At 40.1% G+C, this 23,566-nt stretch overlaps 1 protein-coding gene across 3 annotated transcripts in view; it reads left to right on the forward strand.

The window, feature by feature from the left end:
• The window catches only part of mtor (mechanistic target of rapamycin kinase), an 89,433-nt gene that overhangs the window by 50,989 nt on the left and 14,878 nt on the right, over positions 1-23,566 (forward strand). For all 3 annotated transcript variants that reach the window (XM_067591519.1, XM_067591521.1, XM_067591520.1), the window contains 11 exons: positions 81-156; positions 4,236-4,375; positions 7,610-7,710; positions 8,453-8,568; positions 11,427-11,504; positions 12,088-12,195; positions 16,332-16,457; positions 17,545-17,676; positions 19,352-19,467; positions 22,610-22,727; positions 23,293-23,490. In XM_067591519.1, the coding sequence (XP_067447620.1) occupies positions 81-156; positions 4,236-4,375; positions 7,610-7,710; positions 8,453-8,568; positions 11,427-11,504; positions 12,088-12,195; positions 16,332-16,457; positions 17,545-17,676; positions 19,352-19,467; positions 22,610-22,727; positions 23,293-23,490 (1,309 nt within the window). The remainder of the gene's footprint in view (positions 1-80; positions 157-4,235; positions 4,376-7,609; positions 7,711-8,452; positions 8,569-11,426; positions 11,505-12,087; positions 12,196-16,331; positions 16,458-17,544; positions 17,677-19,351; positions 19,468-22,609; positions 22,728-23,292; positions 23,491-23,566) is intronic.

The raw sequence follows: 23,566 nt of genomic DNA on the forward strand, positions 1-23,566 counted from the left end.
TCTCCCTGAGTGTAGTTTGCCCCTGGTTTTGTGTTCAGAATGGCCTAAAAGCTCAGCTTTGTTTGTGTCATTTCTTGCAGTATCAACAATAAATTGCAGCAGCCAGAAGCCGCATCTGGAGTGCTGGAGTACGCCATGAAACATTTTGGTGAGCTGGTGAGTACTTTTTTTTTTCTTGTGTAATTTTTTTTATCTCCAAATAAAAAGTGTAACTTTTCTTAGACTGCATTCATTTCGGCAATAGCACTGGAAAAAAACTGCAGCCTCCTCTTTCCTTCCAATGCTACCATTGTGTTTGCACAGCAAGGGCGCTGCTGAACAGGGCTGGGGGTTTTTCATAAAAAATATTTAAACTGGCTCTATTGTTGCAGCAGGCCGACATCACCCAGGACTGCATTACATTGGCCAATAAAATACATGCAAGTGCACGTGCCAGATACAGTACCTTGTAGCATGTTCTCTATGTGCAACATTGTGTTAATTCTACTGTTTACTTGGCAATTAGAGGAGAAAATGACTGATGTAATAACTTTCTAAAGTTGTAAAATCATGCATCATACAAGTACAAACTACATTTCAGTGTCTTTGCATCTGGTACATCTTCAAACTCTTCCTGGATTTTCAAACTGGACTTATTGGTTTGTATTTCATGTTCTCACCAGTACCTGTAGCAACAGCCCACACCAAGGCAGAGGTTTGCATTTTGGGTCCATTCTCAGTTGAAATACAGCCTTTAGTGGACTGAATTATATGCTTTTTCCTGGGGTATCCTTCACCCACACATAGAGTTTAACATGGGGATGAGGGTCATTTAAGACACCTACCCCCAGAACACCCTGTTCTTAATGTGCAGCACGTGGAAAAACCATCTGCTCCTCTGAACAATTGTTAAGAGCACGCAGCAAAAATAGACTTTCTCATCCAATTCACAGGATGTCTGAATTTACTTGTGACTACTTTGTGTTCTTTTCCAGTGGTAAAAGAATGTAATGTTTCATACCAAAAAATACAAATAGTGATTATTTGTTAACAGTGAGTTTTTTTAGGGGGCCTAAATGGCTTCATTTACTGTAATTCCTCTACGTGACTTCTGACGGGCCAAGTTGAAAGCCACAAAATGCGTCACTCCTGTATGTCAGTATTAATATTTATATTTAGCCAATGCTTGAATTAGCCTGTATTAATTATGTTAGTTACATTGAAAAACTTTATCTTTTGTATTTTCTTTCTGTCATTATGGAACTATATATTTATCTCTTGATTGTTTTTTTCTGTTTGTGTAAAGGAGTGTTGCTCCCTGTGTTTCATGTTCTTTGTAGATGGACCTGATCCAGATATGAAATAAGATTAGATTAGACACCATCACAGATTTTCTTTATCAATTACCTAAGAGGAAAATACATGTTTTTGTTCTAAACCTTCGCCTTCCCTGTTAACAAAATTGCACAATTTAGTTACTGTGGTTTTTGTTTGTTTGTTGTATGGATGTACTTTTTTCCATTATCCACAGCTGCCACAGATCCAAATTCAAGGTTTCAGCTGGTGTTGATGACATACTTAATTAATGCGGTCAGTGTAGCAATAAAGCAGTACTTTGTTTTAGAGATAGCCTAAACATAGTATTTCTGTGTGGTTAATTTAAGCCCAAAGCCAATGTGTTTTCTCACTCCCGTGGAAAAGGTCTTTCCTTCTGCCTTTGTGAACTGCGTTTATGTTTCCCTTTAAAAGCACAGTAAAAGTGAAAAGACTTGGTAAAAAAACGGTTTAACTGTGCACTCCCTTGTTTATGAGGTGACCGTTTGGAAAGCTTAACTGTGGGAGGATGCAACGTTTCCCTGTTTTGTATACTAGTAAGCAATCATCGGTTAAACAAAGGTTGAAAGAAATCTATGTACTTTATCAATGGTTGATGTCACCAGAGAGAAGTATATACCTACATAGAAGTCACTTTGTTGCATCTTTGCAAAGACTTGAACTTCTCACAGACTGGTAATTCTGATGCTGCACTCATTGTTACTGGAGACTTCAATGAGGCTAACCTTAAGAAGGTTATGTCTGAATTCCATCAACATATTGAATGCACCACAAGGGGAATAAACACTCTGGATCACTGCTACATGCCATTCAAAAATGGCCACAGAGCAGAATGCTACCCGCGTTCGGGAAGAGCGACCATGCGGCCATCTTGCTGAGGTCAAAGTATGTAAAGTGACGTGAGGATTACATTTGATCCTCACTACCCAGCACACTGGACCCACTACAGTTTGCCTAGCATCCAAACTGATCAACGGCAGATGCCATAGCACACATCCTCTACACCACCCTATCTTACCTGGACAAGAAAGGGAGTGATGTGAGATTACTGTTCATTGACTACAGTTCAGAGTTTAACCCCATAGTTTCCTCCAGGCTCATCAGAGCTCAAGGACCTGAAATTAAACACCTCACTGTGCATGTGGATCCTTGACTTCCTGATGGGAGACCCGAGGTGGTGAGGGTTGGTGGACACACCTCTTCTACCCTCATACTTAACACCAGAGCACCCCAGGGCTGCGTTTTGAGCCCCCTGCTGTACTCCCTGTACACACACGACTGTGTAGCCACTTTTGACTCCAACAGCATCATCAAGTTTTCTGATGACACAGCTGTGGTGGGCCTGATCACAGATAACAATGAAAAGGCCTATCTGAAGGAAGTAGAGGACCTGACCCGCAGTTGTCAGGACAACAACCTAAAGGCAAGGAAGAAACTGTTTCACCTCAGATGCCCGGATATCCCCTCAAATACTGAGGAATTTCTAGTGCTGCACCTTTGAGAGTGTCCTGACAGAGAACATCATTGCCTGGTACGGAATCAGCGCCCAACAGGACTGCAAGTCCCTGCAAAGAGTAGTTTGTTCAGCTGAACATAAAATAGGTGGTGCTCTACCCTTCCCAAAGGATATTTACACCAGGCACTGCAAGAATAATAGTCTTTGCACACCAAGTCCGTATGCGTTTTTTAAATCTGTTATCTGACAAAAATCGTTACGCACAGAAACCTTGCACACTGAGTCAGATGTGTTTTATTACTATATTCTTTGCGAAAATTCGCAATACGAGGCACAATGGAGTTGTCAAGCAGTGAGGATGATTTTGTGGTCCTCTAAATTCTTGAAAGAAAAAGAAAGAACTACACAGTAAAGAGGACCACCAATTTCCACGATCCAATTGATCCTGAACAGCGGCTGGCAGCACACACACACACCTGATCACAGATGATCACAGGTGATCAGCCTTTCGACTGGATCCGCAGATATTTAGGGCACAGCCTCAAAACGCTGCAACATACAGACAAGATCATGGTCAATAGTTGTCCTGTGATCAGTCTGTGTATAACTTCTCTGCTGGAGCTGATAGTATCAGTGTTTCGAGGCTGTGTTGTTTGTGTGTACGGTGGCTCTGAGTGGTCAAACAACTCTGTAAAGGCTTTTGACGGATGCAAAAAAATGCAGAAAATCGAACCTGCTCAGAAAACTTTAATGACAGATGAAACTTTCGGAGTTGGTGTGTAAACATTATTGACACAACGTGGCATCGTATTTATTTTTTAACATGCAACAATTTCGGACAAAAAAAACAGACTTGGTGTGCAAAGACCTTAAGGATCCCAACCCCCCGGATATCGACCTTTTTTCTCTGCTGTGGTCTGGAAGAAGGTACCAGATACACCAGGCTAGCACTGAGAGGCCCTGGAAGAGTTTCTACCCTCTGGTGACTAGGATCCTCAATGACGTCACTGCCAAAGACTTTCCCCCCATCATACACATATATTTATTACTATTCCTATTCTATTAAAACTCTTTTGAATGCACAAATTGAAGGGACTGGCAGGATTACATTTCACTGTGATTGTACCTTATGTGATTACATGTGACAAATAAACTTCATTGAGTGATGATTGACAGGAGGTAAACATTAAGGTGGGAATCTCCAATGATCCATATGATATTATAATGAAAGTTAGTTGTGGAAGTCTGTCTGACTGTAAATGGACAAGGAGCTTAGTTTCAAAACTATTTGCTTAAACTAAAAAACTATCTATAAAAATTTTCAATTTTTCAAGGCCACGTGATGAAACAAAGTATTCATGGCAGAGAAATAGTTCAAGTTAAATGTGTGGATTTTATAGTTACATAGTTGAAGTTTTTCTGTGACACTCTTCTACTCTCTATTTTTTTTATTATTTTTTTTTAGGAAATTCAAGCCACCTGGTACGAGAAGCTGCATGAGTGGGAAGATGCCCTGGTGGCATATGACAAGAAGATCGACATGAACAAAGAGGATCCAGAGCTCATCCTCGGCAGAATGCGCTGCTTAGAGGCCTTGGGAGAATGGTATGTCATTAGTCATATCTGTTGTGAGCTCAGTAGGTGCTGCTACAGTTTGTTCAAATTATCTCAGATTCATAAATACATATATATTCATATATAAACCCTTACAGTAGAGTCCGTTTTTGTAATATTTGCTGACTGTATTCCTTTTACCATAACTTTGTTTTTTTTGAACACACAGCCCTGGTCTTCTTGGTATAGATATATTGTGTGATTCACTGAAGTGATAAAATAAAGGGTGCACTGGGTTCTTCAATTTTCCACTTTAGCTCTAATGGATAAAGACAGCGTCTGAGGTAGTAGTTTTACTGTGAGTGCTTTAATCTCCAACTTTGTATTTGCTCACTGTGCGTAGGAAGCCCATTCCTAATGAGTCCTGACATTAGACCTTTGATGACTGGTTGAAAAGAGAGAGAAAACAGGTCTTACCAGTTGACCAGAGTATTTTTTACCGGTAAATGCATGAACAGACATCCAACGCCACTTAGAGGTGCCGCCAATCCAATGAAACTTCACCACAGCCGAGGCTTAACTTCATAACGACCGCCCACTTTCTAAGAGCATTTTTAGGGAAAAAGAAAGTCACAAGATGTCAGAGGGATCCAACTATGTGGATCGTCACAGAACTCATGACACTAAGCAGATGTTAATTTGCTTATGTAACCTGCCATCCTTGTGCCATTGTTGTATACACTGTTATTCATTTCTCAAGAGAATGATTCAATCAATTTTACAAGAACATTACTCAGCTGAAGTGAAGCTTCTGGTTTATATTTGTGTATTTGTGGATTGGTAAGGCTTGGCGATGATATAACAGTTGACTGGATCATTAGTCAAATGAGATCAGACTTATAAGAACGTGTTTTTCTCTGTCGAGGTAAGGGGTATTGTATATGTCTTGTCTAATCCAAAACTGGTGAGAGAAAGATTGTTAAGGTGCAGTTAATGTTTTTGTCTGTCAAACTGAGGCCTTATGTTGGACACTTTTTAAGGAAACTTTAACACTAGAATGTCCATCTTAAGGTTTTTAAGTATAACATTAAGGCGATTGACAAAAAAATTTAAATATTTCATGAAAAAGGACTCAGGAAGAACTAAATTAATGCTGCAGCCATTGTTGGTCATATTAGGCTCCATACCAGTTTGAGGTATGAATCCACACCCTTTACTATGTATCTGTCCAGCATACTGTGTACAGTACATGTTGCTTACTTTCAATTATGACTGCTAATCCTCTCTGTCAGCAGCGTTTGTCAGTATATGGTAATTATTATTTTGAGATATTTATATTTTGACATAAGAAATAATTGTGATATTTAAAATGTTTTGCATGTGTGTTCTCAGCTCAGATGATTTGACCTGTTGGTCCTGTTAAATTTTGTTTTGTTTTGTTTTTTTTATTTACAAGTTTTGCACTCCACTTTATTCACACATACTTTAAAATGTATTTTGCCACGTAATTGAATTAGCATAGTTAACAGTATTTCAAGATTGGAATTTTGAGAAGCCAAAGGCACACGGACTCACATGCATAGATGCAAAAAACAGTGGGATGATTCAGGTATTTTTTCTGGGAAGAGGGATTAGATTTTACAAAGAATTTACCACAAAATACCGGGATGTCATATTCCTGGTGTTCAGCCCTAGTAGTGTTCTGTTATAGTATGATGCTAACGTGTTGCTTTGTGCCCTGCACACCTTTGTAGGTGTTTTCACATATTTTGGCTAATTAGGCCTCTGTAGGTATTAATGGGTACAACAAAACTAACGAGAGTGAGGAAGATATCAATCAAACACCCACACTGTCCTGAGGGGTCTGAGCAAATGACAATACCTGTTAGTGTGGGTGGACCAAATGTACCGTGGAGCCTTAAAATAAATAAACAAACAGAAATCAGCTTTAACTACGGTTAGCCCGGGAGACAAAACTGTTTTTAAAGTTTTCTATTACTAGATTAAGGACTCTTTTTAAGCTGACAGGGTTTATTTTAGGGTTTATTTTTGAAATTCTGAAGATGGGAACGATAATCTGCTGAGTCAAACTATAACTCAAGATCTCCCTTCCGCTGGACTTTTTGTTTGTTGTAGACACACATACACCCAGTGTACCGGAGCTTTTCCTACTTGTTGCTTTCATGTTATACAATAGCCAGGCAGCTGGAGAACGGCTTCACTTCAGTGACCCCCATCCAAACCTGTCTCTCTTTTTTTCTCTGGCGGTTCCTCCCTCTGTTTCTCTTCTCATCCAAGCTTGCATGCGGTTGGTTTGATCTCATGCTGGACAATGCAGAACTGATTATTGTTAATGAGGAATTAGTCTTGGGTAGATGCACCTGACCCCAACGGGAACATTCATCTGTTTGCTGGGATACTTGATATTATCAGACTGTTGTGGGACAGACAGTACACCGTGTTCATCTTTGAGAACAAATGAAGAAATAAATAATGGCAGATGTAATAGGAACCAAAGCTCACCTTACCTTCAGTTTCTTTCTCATCGTTGGCCAAAAGTGCTTGGCTGTTCTGGTAAATTATTTCTTCAATTGTTGTTTGGCACAGGAAAATGGAAATAATAAAATATAGTGTCTTAACATTATTTGTAATATCATAATGACTTGGATTTTAGAGGAGCCTTTTTTCCATTGAGGATAACATTGTCCATTGTCATTTTTTGTTTTTTTAACAGTATTATGAAGGCCCTTGTAAACATGTTGTAAAAGTTATTTTTAAGTCAGAACACGATATGTTGTAGGGTTGCTTTGGTCTGTGAAGCACAATGACACAATTAATGTGTGTCAAGAATGAGCACTTCAGTCCAACTTCACGTTCTACAGAGGAAAATCCTACCATTTACTGTATGTATGTTCTTCATTTAGCTGCAAAATCACATAGCTCTCAGACACCAGGTAATATGCAAATCATTTCATATGCATCACTCAATGACACACCGTAATTCTGGGTCGTTGAAAACCCTTTTTTGCTCTTTTTTATATCCAGTGTCTTGTTGGCAGTCCATGTCACTATACTGCAATGCATATAATAATACTCTGCACCTGATTTCCTGATCAACTAGGTAGCCAGATGATGGCACAGATCAATTTCTGAAACTTAGCTGCAAACTGCATCACTGTGAACATGCAGTAGAATTTAACTAATGTCAACACTTATAACAGGGGACTGAACAGAATCTGGATTTGTTTTTTCTACCATCTGAAGCCTGTGGTTCATGTTTTCTAGGGGCCAGTTGCACCAGCAGTGCTGTGAGGAGTGGACATTGGTCAGTGAGGAAACCCAGGCCAAGATGGCTCGTATGGCTGCCGCTGCTGCCTGGGGTCTAGGTAACCACTCAGATACTTCATATCTTATATGCTGAAAAAGATAAATTAGCAAAAAGATTCAAGATATTTATTGTCACTTCGGTTGTACAGTTACACTTGTGTGAAATTAATATAAATCAGTAATCATCATTAATACAAATATAACCATCATTCATCATTAATATAAAATATTAATGATGAACAATATAATAGCAGTCAGTGAAACCTGAAGCCTGACTCAACAATGCAATCGAACCGAGCAGCAATGAAATCAGCAACAGTTCTTGCCAAGCCCCCCTTGTATAACCAGATGGGAATGGCATCCAGTCATAACATTGACATATCGTAACGTGCAATGATGGGGAAAAGCCGGGACCAGAGTGCAGAAGCAACGCCTAAGGTTTGCGGTCTGTGGCTTTGACTTTCCAAAGTCAGTCGTAAACTCTGAGACGATACACAACCAGCTGGCCCTTCTATCTGAAAAGTCAGACAATCTTTTATTGGTGCCGTTGGGAAGCAAAATACTGGGTTGCAATTTTATATTTATAATATAAATTTAATATAAATTTTCATTTATATTATAGCAAGCAGAGGTGGAGTGTGGTTCAAAGCGGCAGTGATAGGCTTCTGAACTTCAATAGGCTCCAGTCTTCAGTTGTTAGGTTATATGACGTCCATGATTAGATGTTGCACTCTTTTTCAAACACTTCCTGCTTAGGGCTGCCTTTGTGAATTTCTTCACTTGATTTGGTTTTTTCTGCAGGGCACTGGGACAGCATGGAGGAGTACACGTGTATGATCCCAAGAGACACACATGATGGTGCTTTCTATAGAGCAGTGCTAGCGCTGCATCAGGACCTCTTCTCATTGGCCCAGCAGGTGGGATACATCATTACTCAAAAAAACACCCGATGGAGTAGACCCTCCCCCCTCTATTCAATATACAGTAAAGTAGACCCTCCCCCCTCTATTCAGTATACAGTAAAGTAGACCCTCCCCCCTCTATTCAGTATACAGTAAAGTAGACCCTCCCCCCTCTATTCAGTATACAGTAAAGTCTATATTTTTAGAAAACATCTCATAAAGACATACCACATGGGAATTTGCCTAGTCTCATGGCTTCTGGAATTTTCATTAGTTTTCATAGCAAGATATGAAAAGCTAAAACACTGGAAACAAACACTGTAAAAAACATGAAAATGTCTTTACGGCTATTCCAGACAGGATCGAATTCCCCCATCAACTCTGGGTTTTCATTAAATGTAATAAAATGTGTAAGGTTTTTCTTTTTCTCTTTTCTTTTACAATGTTGTACATCCTTGGTGTGGAAACGTTATGTAACTCTTGAAATTGTAAATCATCACAACATTCAGCTTCAAAAAAATAATAAGCCCTTTACCCCTCCTGTCTGCCTGTCAGCAGGGTCTGGTGGAGGTCAGGGTGGTATTTCCCTTGTTTGATGAAGGTTGGGGATAGTAGATGAGCTCATGTTCCCTAGAGATGGATTTGTTCAAGCTGGATGCCAGCACGACTAACGAACACAAGCTCAAGCACTGAGACCAATAAACACCTGTTCCTCTAATTTCCCTGAACTCATCCTCCAAGTTCCCTTTTTACCACAAAGCCTTTGAGACTTGCTCTCCGTGCCCCCCTCTTCTAATTCTGAGATTAGGTCCAGGTGTGGCCTCTAGGATTCTGCATCAGCTGAATAGGGAAAGCAGACTTTTGACTCTTACTGACAATGAGGCCACTCACAATGAATGATGAAGAATGAGAAGCAGATGGAGCAAGGGTGAAAGCTTAAATGTCAACATGAGCTCAGGCTAGTCTTCCGGATGTGGTTGGTAATCCTTGCACTTAAGTCCTTTTGATTCCATAGGGCTGGGTCTTTCCTCTCTCTATACCTCCAATAACCAGACATGTGCTCCACGAGTCTCCGCGTGCATCTGTGCGAAAGGTTTCAGGTTGCTTTGTAAATCTCTGCATTTGGTTTGTTCCAACAATGATGTGTAGACACACGCAGTCATGTTCCCCTCCAGAAAAGTAGTCTCATGGAACCAGTTTCATGATATATGATACCCAGTCCACTGTGTGTCTGATTTGTAAATTGTCTCTTGGTTTTTACAGCAAGACCCATCTTTTTGACTTCGATAAGACAGACTTCTCAGTCATGTTTGGGTCTTATTTTGAGTCTGTGTTGATTTGGCCCAAACCATTCAGATAGCGGCTTACATACCACACTCTAATGATAAAGTAGTATCACTGGACTTAAACCTGTGTAAGTGCATATAGGTGTAACCTTTATATAAGAGAATGAAAAATTGGGTCACGGTTTGTTTGTGCTGCCAGGAGCCAGACACTGCATTTATCAGGAGGCGTCTGGACTGCACATTTACAGTGAGGCCCCACCGCAGTAATTCAGGAGTAAACAGAACCATAACTGAGTTGAGGCTGTAAAGAAGCAGCCTCATTGTCACCTCATCCCCACCACTGTCCCACAATCCCTCCTCTTGTTGTGCGTGTCTGAAGAGGTCTTTTGGCATGCCATTCCTCCTTTCCCTCCCCGCGAAAAAAATAATTGGTAGGAATCGTTCTGAAACAGCTGTGTGTCCTAGCCTCAGAGAACTTCCTTAGTCATCCTCCCTCATTTTACCCTCCCATTAATAACAGTTGTCAAAAACATTGGCTGTAGTAGCCCGAGAAATCAGCAGGCTTTCAACCGCAATACATGTGTCCTTGTTTGTCCCTTTTGCTGCTCTGGATCAGGTCTTTCTCTCTTTCCATCGCTCAGTGTTCTCACTGGTGATGAAATACATGCAGTATCCTTGAATATAGAGATGTGTAGTCTGGTGAGGAAAAGTCAGGAAACTTTTACAATAGTAAAAGTCAGTAACATACATAAATACACCAAGAAAACAGGGAAACTAGGCATGAATATGCTCTGAAAGTTTATGAACATCATGAAAGAAAGGTTTCAGAAATTGCAACATAGTCATGACTGACGGCCCTTATTTTGAATCCTTCTTTATCACCTTTCAATTCTTCCCCTTTTCGCTGAATGTGCATGGAAATGTAGGCTGTTTTTTGATGATAAATTTGATATCCACAACATTGGTTACATAACTTTCACACTCTTACTCTTAACAGCTCATTAACCTCTCCTCATAAAACACTTGGCACTCAGCAGTGCATCAAACCATTTTACTATACAAGCAGGCTTACTAGTCCTAGTCGCATTAATATGTCACTGTTGGCAGGAATTAAGGAGGTAAGAAGGGTGTAAGCAGTAAGCAATAACATGCATTCTCTCATTTGTACAAAGTGTTTTTATAGTCTGGGTTTAGTCCAATATAAGCTGGTCCTGATGTAAGGAGCTTTTAGGAGAGTGTGATATTATGTTATTGTACATTCTGTGGTCATGCTAACATTACATTATTGAGGAAATGCCATTATCGCCATTATTAGTCATGGATTAAACCAGTGTTTGCAATGTTGAGGATTTACAGTGAATTGAGAAGCCAACTTATAATTGCACATCGGTGCACTATTCAGGCAGACCTTTCAATAAAATCTGTAGTTTCAACTGCACATTTTAAGAAAAAATGTAATAGACTAAAGAAAAAAAGGGGCAAATGTATGTTGGTGAGTGAGAGAATGATTGTCATCGTAATCTTTATGTATAATAATGCATCTACAGTTAAAATGTCAGATCTCACTGTAAATGTTTTTTTATGTAGTGTATTGACAAAGCAAGAGACCTCCTGGATGCTGAGCTGACAGCCATGGCTGGAGAGAGCTACAGTCGAGCCTACGGGGTAAGTGTTCCTCTGAGACAGCCAAAATATTCAGCGCCTGGCCTCGGTCGACCATCTCATTTTTCATAGCATTCATGTGCAGAAGGATAATGCCACTGCAACAAAATTTTATTGAAGCAATGATTTGTAAAGTGTAAGTCTCTGATCTACGTTCTTTAGAAGTCAAATGATTCATGTTTACTGTTTCTCCGCAGCTGGAGGAACTGCTGTTATTTTACTGTCTATATAAGTGGAATTATCTGGTCAACATTTCAAATCTGTTGTTGAAACCTGAAAACAGCCGTGTTTCTCTCATACCGATGTTGTCAGGTAACATTATCATGAAAGCCATTTGATCCTAGTTGATTTAGATGTGCGTACTGTAGCTGTTCACTATGAAGACTGACAGCAGACAAAAAGCAGACATATCAGTTCTGGATGTTGTTGCAAACGGCAGATGTAAACAAATCTTTTCTGACAGATGCCACACAAGAAGGTTCACACAGAAGGAGCTTTTGCCCTATCTGTGCAATATACATTTGCAACTATAATGCTGAGTGTGTGGATAAGAATGAATGTCCGTATGTGCTTGTTTGTTTCCCAGGCCATGGTCTCTTGCCAGATGCTGTCAGAGTTGGAGGAGGTGATCCAGTACAAGCTGGTGCCAGAGAGGAGGGACATCATCAGGGAAACATGGTGGGAGAGGCTTCAGGTGACTACAGCACATGATATATGGAAACACACACACACACTCACGTGTGCAACTAAAAATGCAAGATAAAGCAGATGTTTGAAAGGCTACTGTTACTAATAGGAAACATTACCAGCCAGACACCAAACGTGCAAACAAAGACCCACACTAATACCTCAGTGACTAAGACTATTTTGTAGATATGTTTTTTAAAAAAGTAGAATCATTTTGTGCTCTCGTAAGTAAAATTTATGTTCTTTGCAACCAACTTCAGATGATGGTCAGTAAAAATAATAATAATAATTTATCTAGACTAGTCCATTGGTCTACAGAAATTCAGTCACAACCATAGAACTGCATCAACAAAAAAATTAATCCATCACTTGAGCTACAGCACAGTCTGAAAGCAGGAAAATCTAGTTTCTTTTATAAATCTGATTTTTTTTGCTTACTGTCCACTCAGTGCAGCTTTACCATCGTACTTCTCTTTGGTATTGTTATTTCAAAGGGTGTATGAAATAATACTGGAGGTGGTTTTTTCATGTTGCTCACTGAATGCCATAAGCAGGACCAAGTAAGCTAGCCTTTCACCTTTGGTCTTGATTATAGGTGAGCCAACATAAAGTATATTGATTTGGAAACCATGAATTTAAACTTGTTGCCACTCTGGTTAATAGTTTGTTCCTTACAAACACACATTTATACATTTAAAAAGAAAATAAGATAATTGGTGCCCTTGCTTGCCATTCCCAGCATGCAATGACCCTTGTTGTTGACAACCAGGAATATTCAGAAAAAACTCGTTTCGCAGTTTCGTAGCTCGTTTCGCGTAACTCACAGTGTAACTGATCCAAACTCTTCCTCCTTCCTGAAACTGATTATTATTACTATTATTATCATTACTAATCATGAGTTACAGAGTTGTACATGCTGTTAAATGAGACAGGAAGACGTGTGGAAGAACCACAAATCCACAAGTGGTTTGGAAAAATTCAGCCACCTGCCAGTTCTTCGGAATTTGAGACAAATGCCATCCGATGTAAGACGATACTATTCAAGTTCTTCTTTTCCATGTCTGCCTTTTTACAGCTGAATCAAATGAACTTATTTGAAAGGCTTCTGCCTTGTATGTGCATGTCGAGAGAAGTCAGTCAGGCAGCCAAACTGATAAGCCGTTGTGTGATGTACCATTCCTGACCCTTGATACCATTGCATCCAAGCTGCTCAGTTTAATGCGGCATGTATAATACTGCTTACTCTCAGTCCCTGTTGGCATACCTGTCACTCTTCTCCTGCTCAAGTGTTACTGACATTTTGGAAAATCCTCTTCACCAAAGAAACAAAAACCCCCTTCATCCTGTACCCTGACTGCAGCCCAGCAAGATTGTATTTGTCTGAAGGCTGCATGTGCCTGCCCAGAGGGCTCTGGTGTACTTTTTTCAAAACCAGATTTGACGTATTCTAAAATGCTGTCAATAACGTCGCTGCGTGCGGGGACTTATTGCGTCCAGAAGTCTGTTCTTCCACAGCCAAAGGTCACTGTGAAGGAGTTTTTGCTGGAAATAATCCAAAACAAACACAACATGCATTTTGACTGCACAAACATTTCATTTAATAATACAGGGCCATTATTTAGAACTGGCCCTCGCTCAATTGTACAGCCTCAGAAAAACAGGTAATGAGATGGTACGTTTGTTCCTAAAGCCAAAGAAGGAAATCAGATGGAGAAATTGCAGTTTTCTAGAAGAGGCGATGAGTATGAATGTGGATGTGAATTTATGTCAGCCAATGTGATGATCGTGAGAAATTGGTGACTGTCCATCATGTGCAGCAAGCAGTTAATTACACTGAAAAGACATCATTCACAAAATAATTGGGCGGCAGTGAAAGAGACTTCGCAAAAATTGTGTGAAAGTTTAACCATTAGCATTATAGTATTACAATGTACATTTTTGTGTTTAGCTTTAGATAAAGGCACCAAGAACATGTCAAAGACAAAAAATACTCTTTTGTTTCCATCCAAACAAAAAAAATGTATTACTTATCTCTTAGAATTGCACCTAACTAATTTCCTTGTGACTTTTCAAAGGTTTCTATAAAATTAGCTTGACAGTTGAATGGAAACAGTTGCACACTCAAACCCTTGTGTAGTAAAATGAAGATACTCTTGATCATCTTGACTTTTTCCATTCATAAAAGATGAAGGCTGCTTGGAGGTGGTATTTGGGTTCAGGAGGGGTCTTCTGTTGAGCAAACAGACAAGGTCCATAATGCCAGCGCCAGACCTGGGGCTGCGATGCCTGACAGGTTTCTTCTCTCAATAGTGATTTATTTGAGGCTGACCTCCCACATCTGTCAAGGAGTCACTGTCCCACTCCTTTACACTTTCTTTTTTCCTCTACCAGTCTCTCCCTCATCAAAGGATTAGAGGTACAGCTGAGGGTGTATGAAAACACTGCTCACCGTTTATGTGTAAACGTATCAGTGAGTTCTTGCACTTCTGTCCTTGTGAGAACCAGTCTGAATATTGAACTCTTTGCCCTAGATTGCAGTTGGAAAGTATTGATCTTCTTTTGATCCCAGCTCTTTCTGCTGTCTCAGCATCGCTAATGAAGATCATGTGACATTTTTTTTCACTTTCCTCTCAGAAATAGTTGAGAATATCTCCTTCTATTTTTCTCTCACTAATGTTTTCTGCTCTCCTCTACACACATGGTCTCATTTTAAAATATTTCACCATATGCCTAAGCCATATATTAACCATTCCCTTTTGACAATATAACAGTCAAATTCATTTTGGCTAATTTACACTTTATGGGTCCAAGCTTTATGGGTCCAAGCTTTTTGTTGTTTAGTTGTGCTTTAAATTATAGACAGCTAGCTGTTCATCATCCTCTAAAAAGGGGGAAAAAGAAAATGGTATTCACACTCAAAAATCAATGAAAAAACGGTGGAAACTTATTTAAATGTTGAATATTTGTTAAAGAGAGAACCCACATCGACTTCCTCATTTCATAGACTTCTAATTCACACCGCATTATGCTGAATCAAAGCCTGACTTATGCCTTCATCAGTGGCCAAACACCATTAGTTGGATTGCAAACCACTTACTGGTAATATTCATTTTCAAACATCACACAACTGTTACTTGTAGACGAAGGCAGTGGGTTTGGTGTATTTGTGGTTTCCCTCACCGGGGTGAGAGGTGGGGAAGAACATGCAACAAGGTCCGCTATTGGAATCAAACCACTAACACTGCTGTTATGTGGCATTGGTCTTAACCAGTAGGCTACCGGGCGTGCCAAAATTTCTTTTCACTTCCACTGTGACGCACACAAGTTTACAGTGAGGCCCCAGCGCAGTAATTCAGGAGTAAACAGAACCATAACTAATGCACTCAGTTGCTTACAGTTGTTCATTTGTTTTTTTTCAGTCCAGTTGAATAAATTGAGTAAATTGAGCCTTCCTAATGATTTCAGTAATTTTTTGCTGTTAAATCCAGACTAAACTGTAGTAGTCACTGTAATCACTGAGCATAGCTGCTGCCATTCAACCTGCACTCGGCCCCTCATCCCATCATGTTAAGCCTGCTTCAGAAACGTAGGTGTAGTATTTAATTCTATCCTTATCGTTCAACAGCTTACTAAAAGCCTTGTCCAGACCTGCTCTTGCCATCTAAGGAATACAGTAAAAAATGGGTTGGACGAGAAAAGGTCAACTCTTCATTGAAAAGGACTTTGACTATTAAGGAACTAAATAACTGTTTTAGACATAAAGAAGGATTGTATTATCTTTGAAACTTGTTATGTTGCTTCATTTGTTGCTGCCATGCAGTCAAATAGGACCCCTTCTTGTAGCAATGTTTGTAATTACATATCACATTCCTTTTTCATGAAATGATTATATTATTTTGTCTAGCTCATGTAGATGTGTGTGTGTGTATGTGTGTGTTTTCTCCTGGCACGTGAACCTGCACGTGTAGGGGTGTTGAAGACAGGGACCACTGGTAGTAATAGTGGCCCCCAGGGGTTTTAAACGTACCCCCCCTCTCACATGTGTTCATTCTCTTGATTGTAACGAGTAGGTGCCTCTCTTTGAAAGGAGTAACTGAATGGTAATACGTCTGTCCCTTGTTATTTTTGCGTTTCTCCCTCCAGGGTTGTCAGCGTATCGTAGAAGACTGGCAAAGGATCCTGATGGTCAGATCCCTGGTGATCAGCCCACACGAGGACATGAGGACTTGGTTGAAGTACGCCAGCCTCTGTGGCAAGAGTGGACGCCTGGTCAGTACATTCAATGAAAGCAGCCCTTTTAATTAATAAATAATCCACATATCATGGACATCATTGGTTCATCAAATTGGGTGTTTAATTCATTATGTATAAAACGAAAGGATCCAGATTGTGTGTATAAATGAATAAATTGTGATATTGAGTTAACCAATAAGAAATGAGATGAATTCATGCACATTTTTTGACTTAAAGATTGGAAAACCTACTTTGACAAATCTAGATCTGTTATGCAGATGTAAGCCTTGTACTGTAGATACTCTACCCCTCCCCAAGTGCATACATAGTTGAAATGTCAGAATTTACACAATGATTTGGCCACTAATTTAAAGCCCCTATGTGTTTGATTTGGAAATTTCTGAGTTCGCCGACTCCCGTTGGTGGTAGTATAAAAGAAGATACTGTGGAAATTTCTACAAAGCTCTCTCAGTATTCTCTGACCCCGGATCATGCATAATTAATTATAGTCCTATAACATTCAGGAGGAATAAATCAGAATTGATTTAATCAGTCTTGTCAAACGGAAAAGGGAAGTCAGGCTTCGACAGAGTTAAGTGCAACCATGAACCCCAGCCATGAAATTAAACTGCATTTCAACCTGTTTTAAGTTGGCGCTGATGAAAGTTGCAAAGAACTCTCAATCACACTGTTTAGAAACCTGAAACCACATATCTGCTCAATTAAAGTGCTGCAATTTTCCATCCTTTACCTCACTGTTATTCTAATTGATTGCAAGGGGTGGCAGACAATGGGCCAATTTTTCTGTCTACACACACTATTCAAGCGCCCACGTACACACACAACGCCAGAAACTTCAACTATGATGTTATCGAAAAAAAAGAGATGTGATTGGCTAATGGCAAACATGACAGGGAATGTGATTATGAAGTGTTGGAAAAAATGACCCCTCTAAGACTTTTACCTCATGGAGTGGTGTGGTTTAAGTTTGTTGCACCTCTCTTTGTGTCTCTCTTTGTCTTTTAAATATGTCTTTATTTATATAATCTTAATTACTTACTTGTGCTCAGACCAGTTTGTTTGTGTTTTCCTTTTTCCTCTGTTGCCCTCTTCATCCCTCCAGGCATTGGCCCATAAGACTCTGGTGCTGCTTCTGGGTGTTGACCCCTCCAAGCAACTCGATCACCCACTGCCCACAGCCCACCCACACGTCACCTACGCTTATATGAAGTACATGTGGAAGAGTGCCCGCAAGGTAAGCGCAAACAACTTTGTTGTGTTAAGGTGATGGTTTGCAAATTGCAGTTTGTAAATGTTTGCTTCCTATCAGACATCATACTTCTTTTAGGCCAAATGGAAAAGGGAAACATTTCGACCTGGTTACGATCTTCATATGCAAGCTTTTAAAGCAACACCAGGCAACAATCTGTTTCAAAAAGGCCAGATAGGCAGCCTAAGAAACACTTTATCAACAAACTACATCTCCAAGAAGGAAATTGAAGTCATAACCTGCTTGATAGGATGACTTAATAGGTCATTTTCTTCACTTATAAACATCTGAGTAGATCAGTAAAACCGACTGCCACTGATGTCATTAGTCCATTATATCCATGGCAACGGTGAATGAAGTAAGCCCCACTTTGTAGATAACCATCAAATGTCAGAATTTGTTCAGAAAGATGTATACTTTGAGGCTGAACATCCAGCACAGGAAAACCCACCAGACCTCCCAACTACCAGCAGTAGTGACTAACCATTATACAATACCGTACATTTCATACTACATGTCATCATCACCATCAGCATGGGACTGCACTGCTCTATCCTGTGTCATTTGTCTACTGCTCATACATGCATTCAAATATTGTATATGTACCCCCAAGCACACATAAACACACCCACATTTATTGCCAGGTGTTGAATAGTGTTTGAGGTTACAGAGTGCAGGTCTCATTAGAGGGCTTAGGTAAGTGTGAGCGTAAGCATTGCTGTTGCCAGGGCCAGCTGCACTGCTAACCAGACATCTCACAATATAAAAATACACACACACACACACACACAGCTGGAAAGGATCTATTCCCTGTCTTCAATGTTTTGTAACAGTAGGGAACATCAGCTCAGACTGTCACTCATCAGACTTGTCACGACTTGGGTGTTACTGAGTAGAAACCACGTAAGAGAGGGTCATCTACCAGGGATAGCCGCTCAGTAGTAAATGCAAATCACATGTGGAGCCTTAACTTTAATGAACAGGGTCTGAATCAGTCAAATTCTTCTGTCATTTTTTTGGAAGTCATTTCGACATAAATGATTTTAAAGTTCATGTGAAGTTTTCTAGAAGTTCCCATGTAAAAGATACAAAACCAGGCCATAGTAAATATGGCAGTCTGGATTGCATCCCATGCTTTCAGTATATCTGTCCCCCATTTTCTGCAGTGTGGTCAACATCTCATCTCACGGTGGAAGCTGCAGGGTGTGTAGTACGAGGCTGCCACGCTATGTCACAGGGGTCTGAACTAAAATTTAAGTTCATGTAACAAAAACAGTGTATCCATGACAGCAGATGTGGCCTTTACAGATGGAGTAGCAGGATTGTCCCAATGGGACAATGAGAAGTCCAGCAACACTGATATGAATAGAAAAGAATGTTTTTGACAGTCCTGCAAATGACTGGTCAGTTGGCTCTGTAGATGCAGTGAGATGATGACAACAGGTAGCATGCCAAATATGTAAAAAAATGATAAATAAATAAATAAAATTGTGAACACAGTTGTTAATTTAGCACCGTCTGTTCTCTGTTTATCACAAATCACATGTTTATGTATACAGTAATTTAGAATGATGTCAGAAAGGTCTAAAGCCCCCAAACAAACACATTTCTCTCACGCAGTCTTAAACTAAACGTGTGTATTTGTTTTCTCTCTCTCCAGATCGATGCCTTCCAGCATATGCAGCATTTTGTGCAAGGAATGCAACAGCAAGCCCAGCACGCCATTGCTGCCGAGGACCAACAGCACAAGCAGGAGCTCCACAAACTGATGGCCAGGTCTGTTGCTATATTGTGGTGCAGCAGCCACCCAATACTGGATATTAAGTGCATACATACAGCACCCTTCCAGACCTTTTCAGTTGTATTGCTGGAGGGTCTGAAATTCAGACATTAATCCAGAAAATGCTCACAATCATTTCATTAAAATAAGCAGCAAAGTAAGAGCAAGTACCTTAGTTTTGACATAACAATTTCTGAGTTATTTTAACGATTGCACATCTTTATCCAGGCAAGCCAGACACTGATCAGAACAATCTGCACATCCTTGTGCTCAAATACTCACAGGCACAGTGAAATTTCTAAATGATGTTGCTATAAAGTAAAATTATTGGACTTGCTTAGTTCAGAAGCAGCGTGTATAAAGGGAGTAAGTGAATGTAGACAAATAATAGAGAAACAACATGATCCTCTTGAGAGTTGTAGTAGTTTATGAGATTGTGAACAGTGTTCAGCACCTGCCGCTTCCAATTGTTAATATCACATAGAAATTTCACCAGTGAAAGGAAGGTTTTAATAGTTACATCACTATACAGTTCCAGCAAATTACAATAATTTGAGTGTGGAACTAAGTTTATAATTGCCATTAAGTACAGTTTATTTTTCAACAGCAAAAATGAAATGCTGAAACTCAAGTGATGTACAGCAGATTTACATGTAAAAGTTTGGTTCCACATTGCATGTAACTTTTAATCAATTTCATTGATGAGCCTATGCCAAGATAGCATAGGTGCACTCGGGTACCTGAGTTTGTCACATATCTCAGTGCTTTGAAGAAAACTCCTATTTTATTCCTTCAGATAGAAGCACAGATAAGCTTGACTAAATGGCTTTGGTTTCTTGGCACATATCACAAGCTGAAACTCCTGTGGGAAAGTTAAAGTAATTCACAGTTAGTCAAAATCACCAGAATTAATGCCAATGTGTCATTATCATTTAGATGTGATTCAGTATTTTTAAACGTCGTGCCAGCCTCCGTACACCCACAATGGAGAAAGCACAAAGCAAGCTGCTGAAGCAAGGAAAAAGTAGCCTCATGTATTTTCTGCCCTAACGTTGTAAACACAAAGGGTCATGTACAGTGTGTTCTGCCTCTTTTCCATGTGCATAACCCAATCTGGCATGGCACCTTTTACAAGTCCATTGGCATCCTGTGGTCCTTTTCAAGACTGGCCAGATTCAATGAATGTTTCACCTCAAACTTCTAAATAAAGTTATCCCCTTCGGCAGTTTGTCCCAGACAGCTACTTATCACAAACCAAACATGGCACCATGCTGATAGATACTGTATCACAGACCAGGTGTGTCTCCTCCAAGCTTTTCCTATTGGTTGCTGGGTTCCTCATCTGATTATTCTGGCACAGCCTTAGCACCTTTCCACTGTCATCACCTCACCTCACTGTGGGAAGAGAAGCAGTAAGGAGTCGGTTTCAAACAGCTGTCAACACAACACCAGATATTTGAAAACCTGACATTCAAATAACTATCATATGTTCGCAGACACTGATTTTGGAGATTCGAAAATGGAAAGTTTTGCATATCCAATAATTGTTGGGAATGACTTCAAAGCCTTAAAGAAGTTGTTTGTATTCTCTGCAGGCTCATCAAAATATTTTTGAATTATATCTAAAACGCTCTCATTACGGGAATTTGACCGCACTGCATTGTGTGTCTGGTTGGTCAAACAACTCAAAACAAGCAAGAGGTGCAACCTGAGAGTAGACAGGTATAATCCTACATACAGTAAATCATACAGTAGTCTCATCTGGCCTCGTGCACAAACACACAACAGTCATATGTCCCTTCCCATCTCATAAATCATACACGACAACACAGAAGCGTGACAACAGGCAAAAGGGGCTTTTTTCATTTTTGCATCTTCCAGACAGTGACTCTGGCTGTCTGAGGAATGCATGTTAGGGGGAAAAACACCTGTATAGCGTCAGTCTGGACGGGTTTTCTCCAGACGTGCTGACACACTTTCATGAATGCAGGTCGGCTGTGTGGTATGGAGCACACCTGGACTGCTCAGTCAGAGCACACAATCACATGGACGTCACTGCTGTTTTACTTAAGATCAGTAACTCTGGCGTCTCCTGTCTAAATAAACACGTTGTTCCAACGTTGCCAAACACCTCGTCCTCCTCCTGCTTCTTTCCCAAAAGTCCAACCTGTTAACAGTTCCCCGCAGTTTAAGGAAACTGTTCAACACGCGTTGTACCCAAACTGTACAGTCACATGGAAAAGCACTCACAAGAAATTACGTAATCCCAAAGACAATTTATGGGAGGTGCTCTGCATGTAGTCTTCAGACCGCTGATGGATGGGTCAACAATACAGTGCTTGTCAGTTGCTCAGTTTAGTTGTTCTGTATGTGAATTATATGTCTTGGCTCTGCCAAACAAAACTAGATCGACTATTTGCCTGTAAGCATCTGTGCTTCTGAGGGTGATGGATGAAGCTGAGTCCCCGTCAGGCACACCACAGAGCTCACTGTCAGGTTACATTATAGGAAAAGTGGTTTGGATAATTAAAAACCTCCAGATGTGATCCCAGAACCTTTCAGCAGATAAATGCACTGCTGCCTTAAGTAGCGATACTTTAAATGTCTTATATCATTATCAAGCTATTTTATAATAAACTGCTCTTGGGTATATTGACTGTCGCTACCAGCTCTTTATAAGCAATGACAACATAAGCATGTTCAAAGACTTCTTTGTAACTTGTCCCAGCAGTGGATTTAATTCCTTGTTGCTAATGTAGTCATGGAATTATTTAAATTGTTACTGTAGAGCTTCAACAACAATATTGACCTCTGACATCAGTGGCTTTTATGGTCTCAAAAAAGTTTAGATGATGGTTTTATCTGCTGAATGGTATAAAATATCAGTTAGTGAATTTATTATTTGCAGAATAAAATTCAAGGGCTTTTCATAAGAGCCTGATTGGTCAGATACCACTTCATTATCAGTGGGTAGTATTAATGTTTATGGACACAACAGAATTGCACCAGGTTGGTTAGGGTTTCTGTAAATAAAGTAGAATGTACAAGTTTTGATGAAAAGAGAAGTATTTTTTTAAGTAATAATCTTAGATGAAATATCCCCCTCTGTCTTTTTGTCTCTCTCTTTCCTCTATGTAGATGTTTCCTGAAGCTGGGTGAGTGGCAGCTCAGTCTGCAGGGCATCAACGAAAGCACCATCCCCAAGGTTCTGCAGTATTATAGCCATTCCACGGAACATGACCGAAACTGGTACAAGGTCAGTCCCTCTCTTTCAACTCTAACCTTTCACTTTTGACCTCTCTCTGTCCACAGTAAAATCCCAGCTGTCTTGGCAGGAGGTTGCCTTGACACCGATGTGTCACAAGGAAAACCTTAGACCCCATTTTATCACCCTTTAGCCAAAAATGTCACAACATCATTGTTTGTTTAGGTTTTCTGTCGGTGTAAAGCTCATTTGTTCTGCTTATTCGTGCCTCTTCTGAAGCATCAAAGATTTAAGGAGATGGAAGAGCTCAGAACATCTCTGCTTTTTCTTGTTCATGCATGTGCTGCAGGCTACAAAAATGTCACTATACAGTACTCACATACCCAACTCCCCATCCATCCTCACCAACTCCTTTCAGCTTTCAACCTTTTAATAGCTGGTTGCATAACCCAGCAACCATCAAACACATATGTTTGGATCACAAAAAATAAAGCCCCCTGGGAGATATCTGTCCTCAATAAACTGGAAAATTACACCATGAACAAACATGAAAGTCATTTCCAGTAATAAGCTCTTAGAAACCCAGTCTCATCCAGTTTGTACCATCTTTGGACAGGCCTGGCATGCCTGGGCCGTGATGAATTTCGAGGCGGTGCTGCACTACAAACACCAGAACCAGGGACGCGATGAGAAGAAGAAACTGCGACATGCCAGTGGTGCCAGTGCTAACAGTGAAGCCAGCAACAGTGACAGCGAGGTTGACAGCACTGACCACAGTCCTGTGCCTTCACCTGGCCAGAAAAAGGTTAATGAGGTGAGAGTCACAGAAACAGACATGTCCCAAATTACAGTAAGCCTTTTTTACACTTGTCCACATCAGACATTCAGTG

Source organism: Thunnus thynnus, chromosome 6, assembly GCF_963924715.1.
Source record: "Thunnus thynnus chromosome 6, fThuThy2.1, whole genome shotgun sequence".
Taxonomy (NCBI): Eukaryota; Metazoa; Chordata; class Actinopteri; order Scombriformes; family Scombridae; genus Thunnus; species Thunnus thynnus.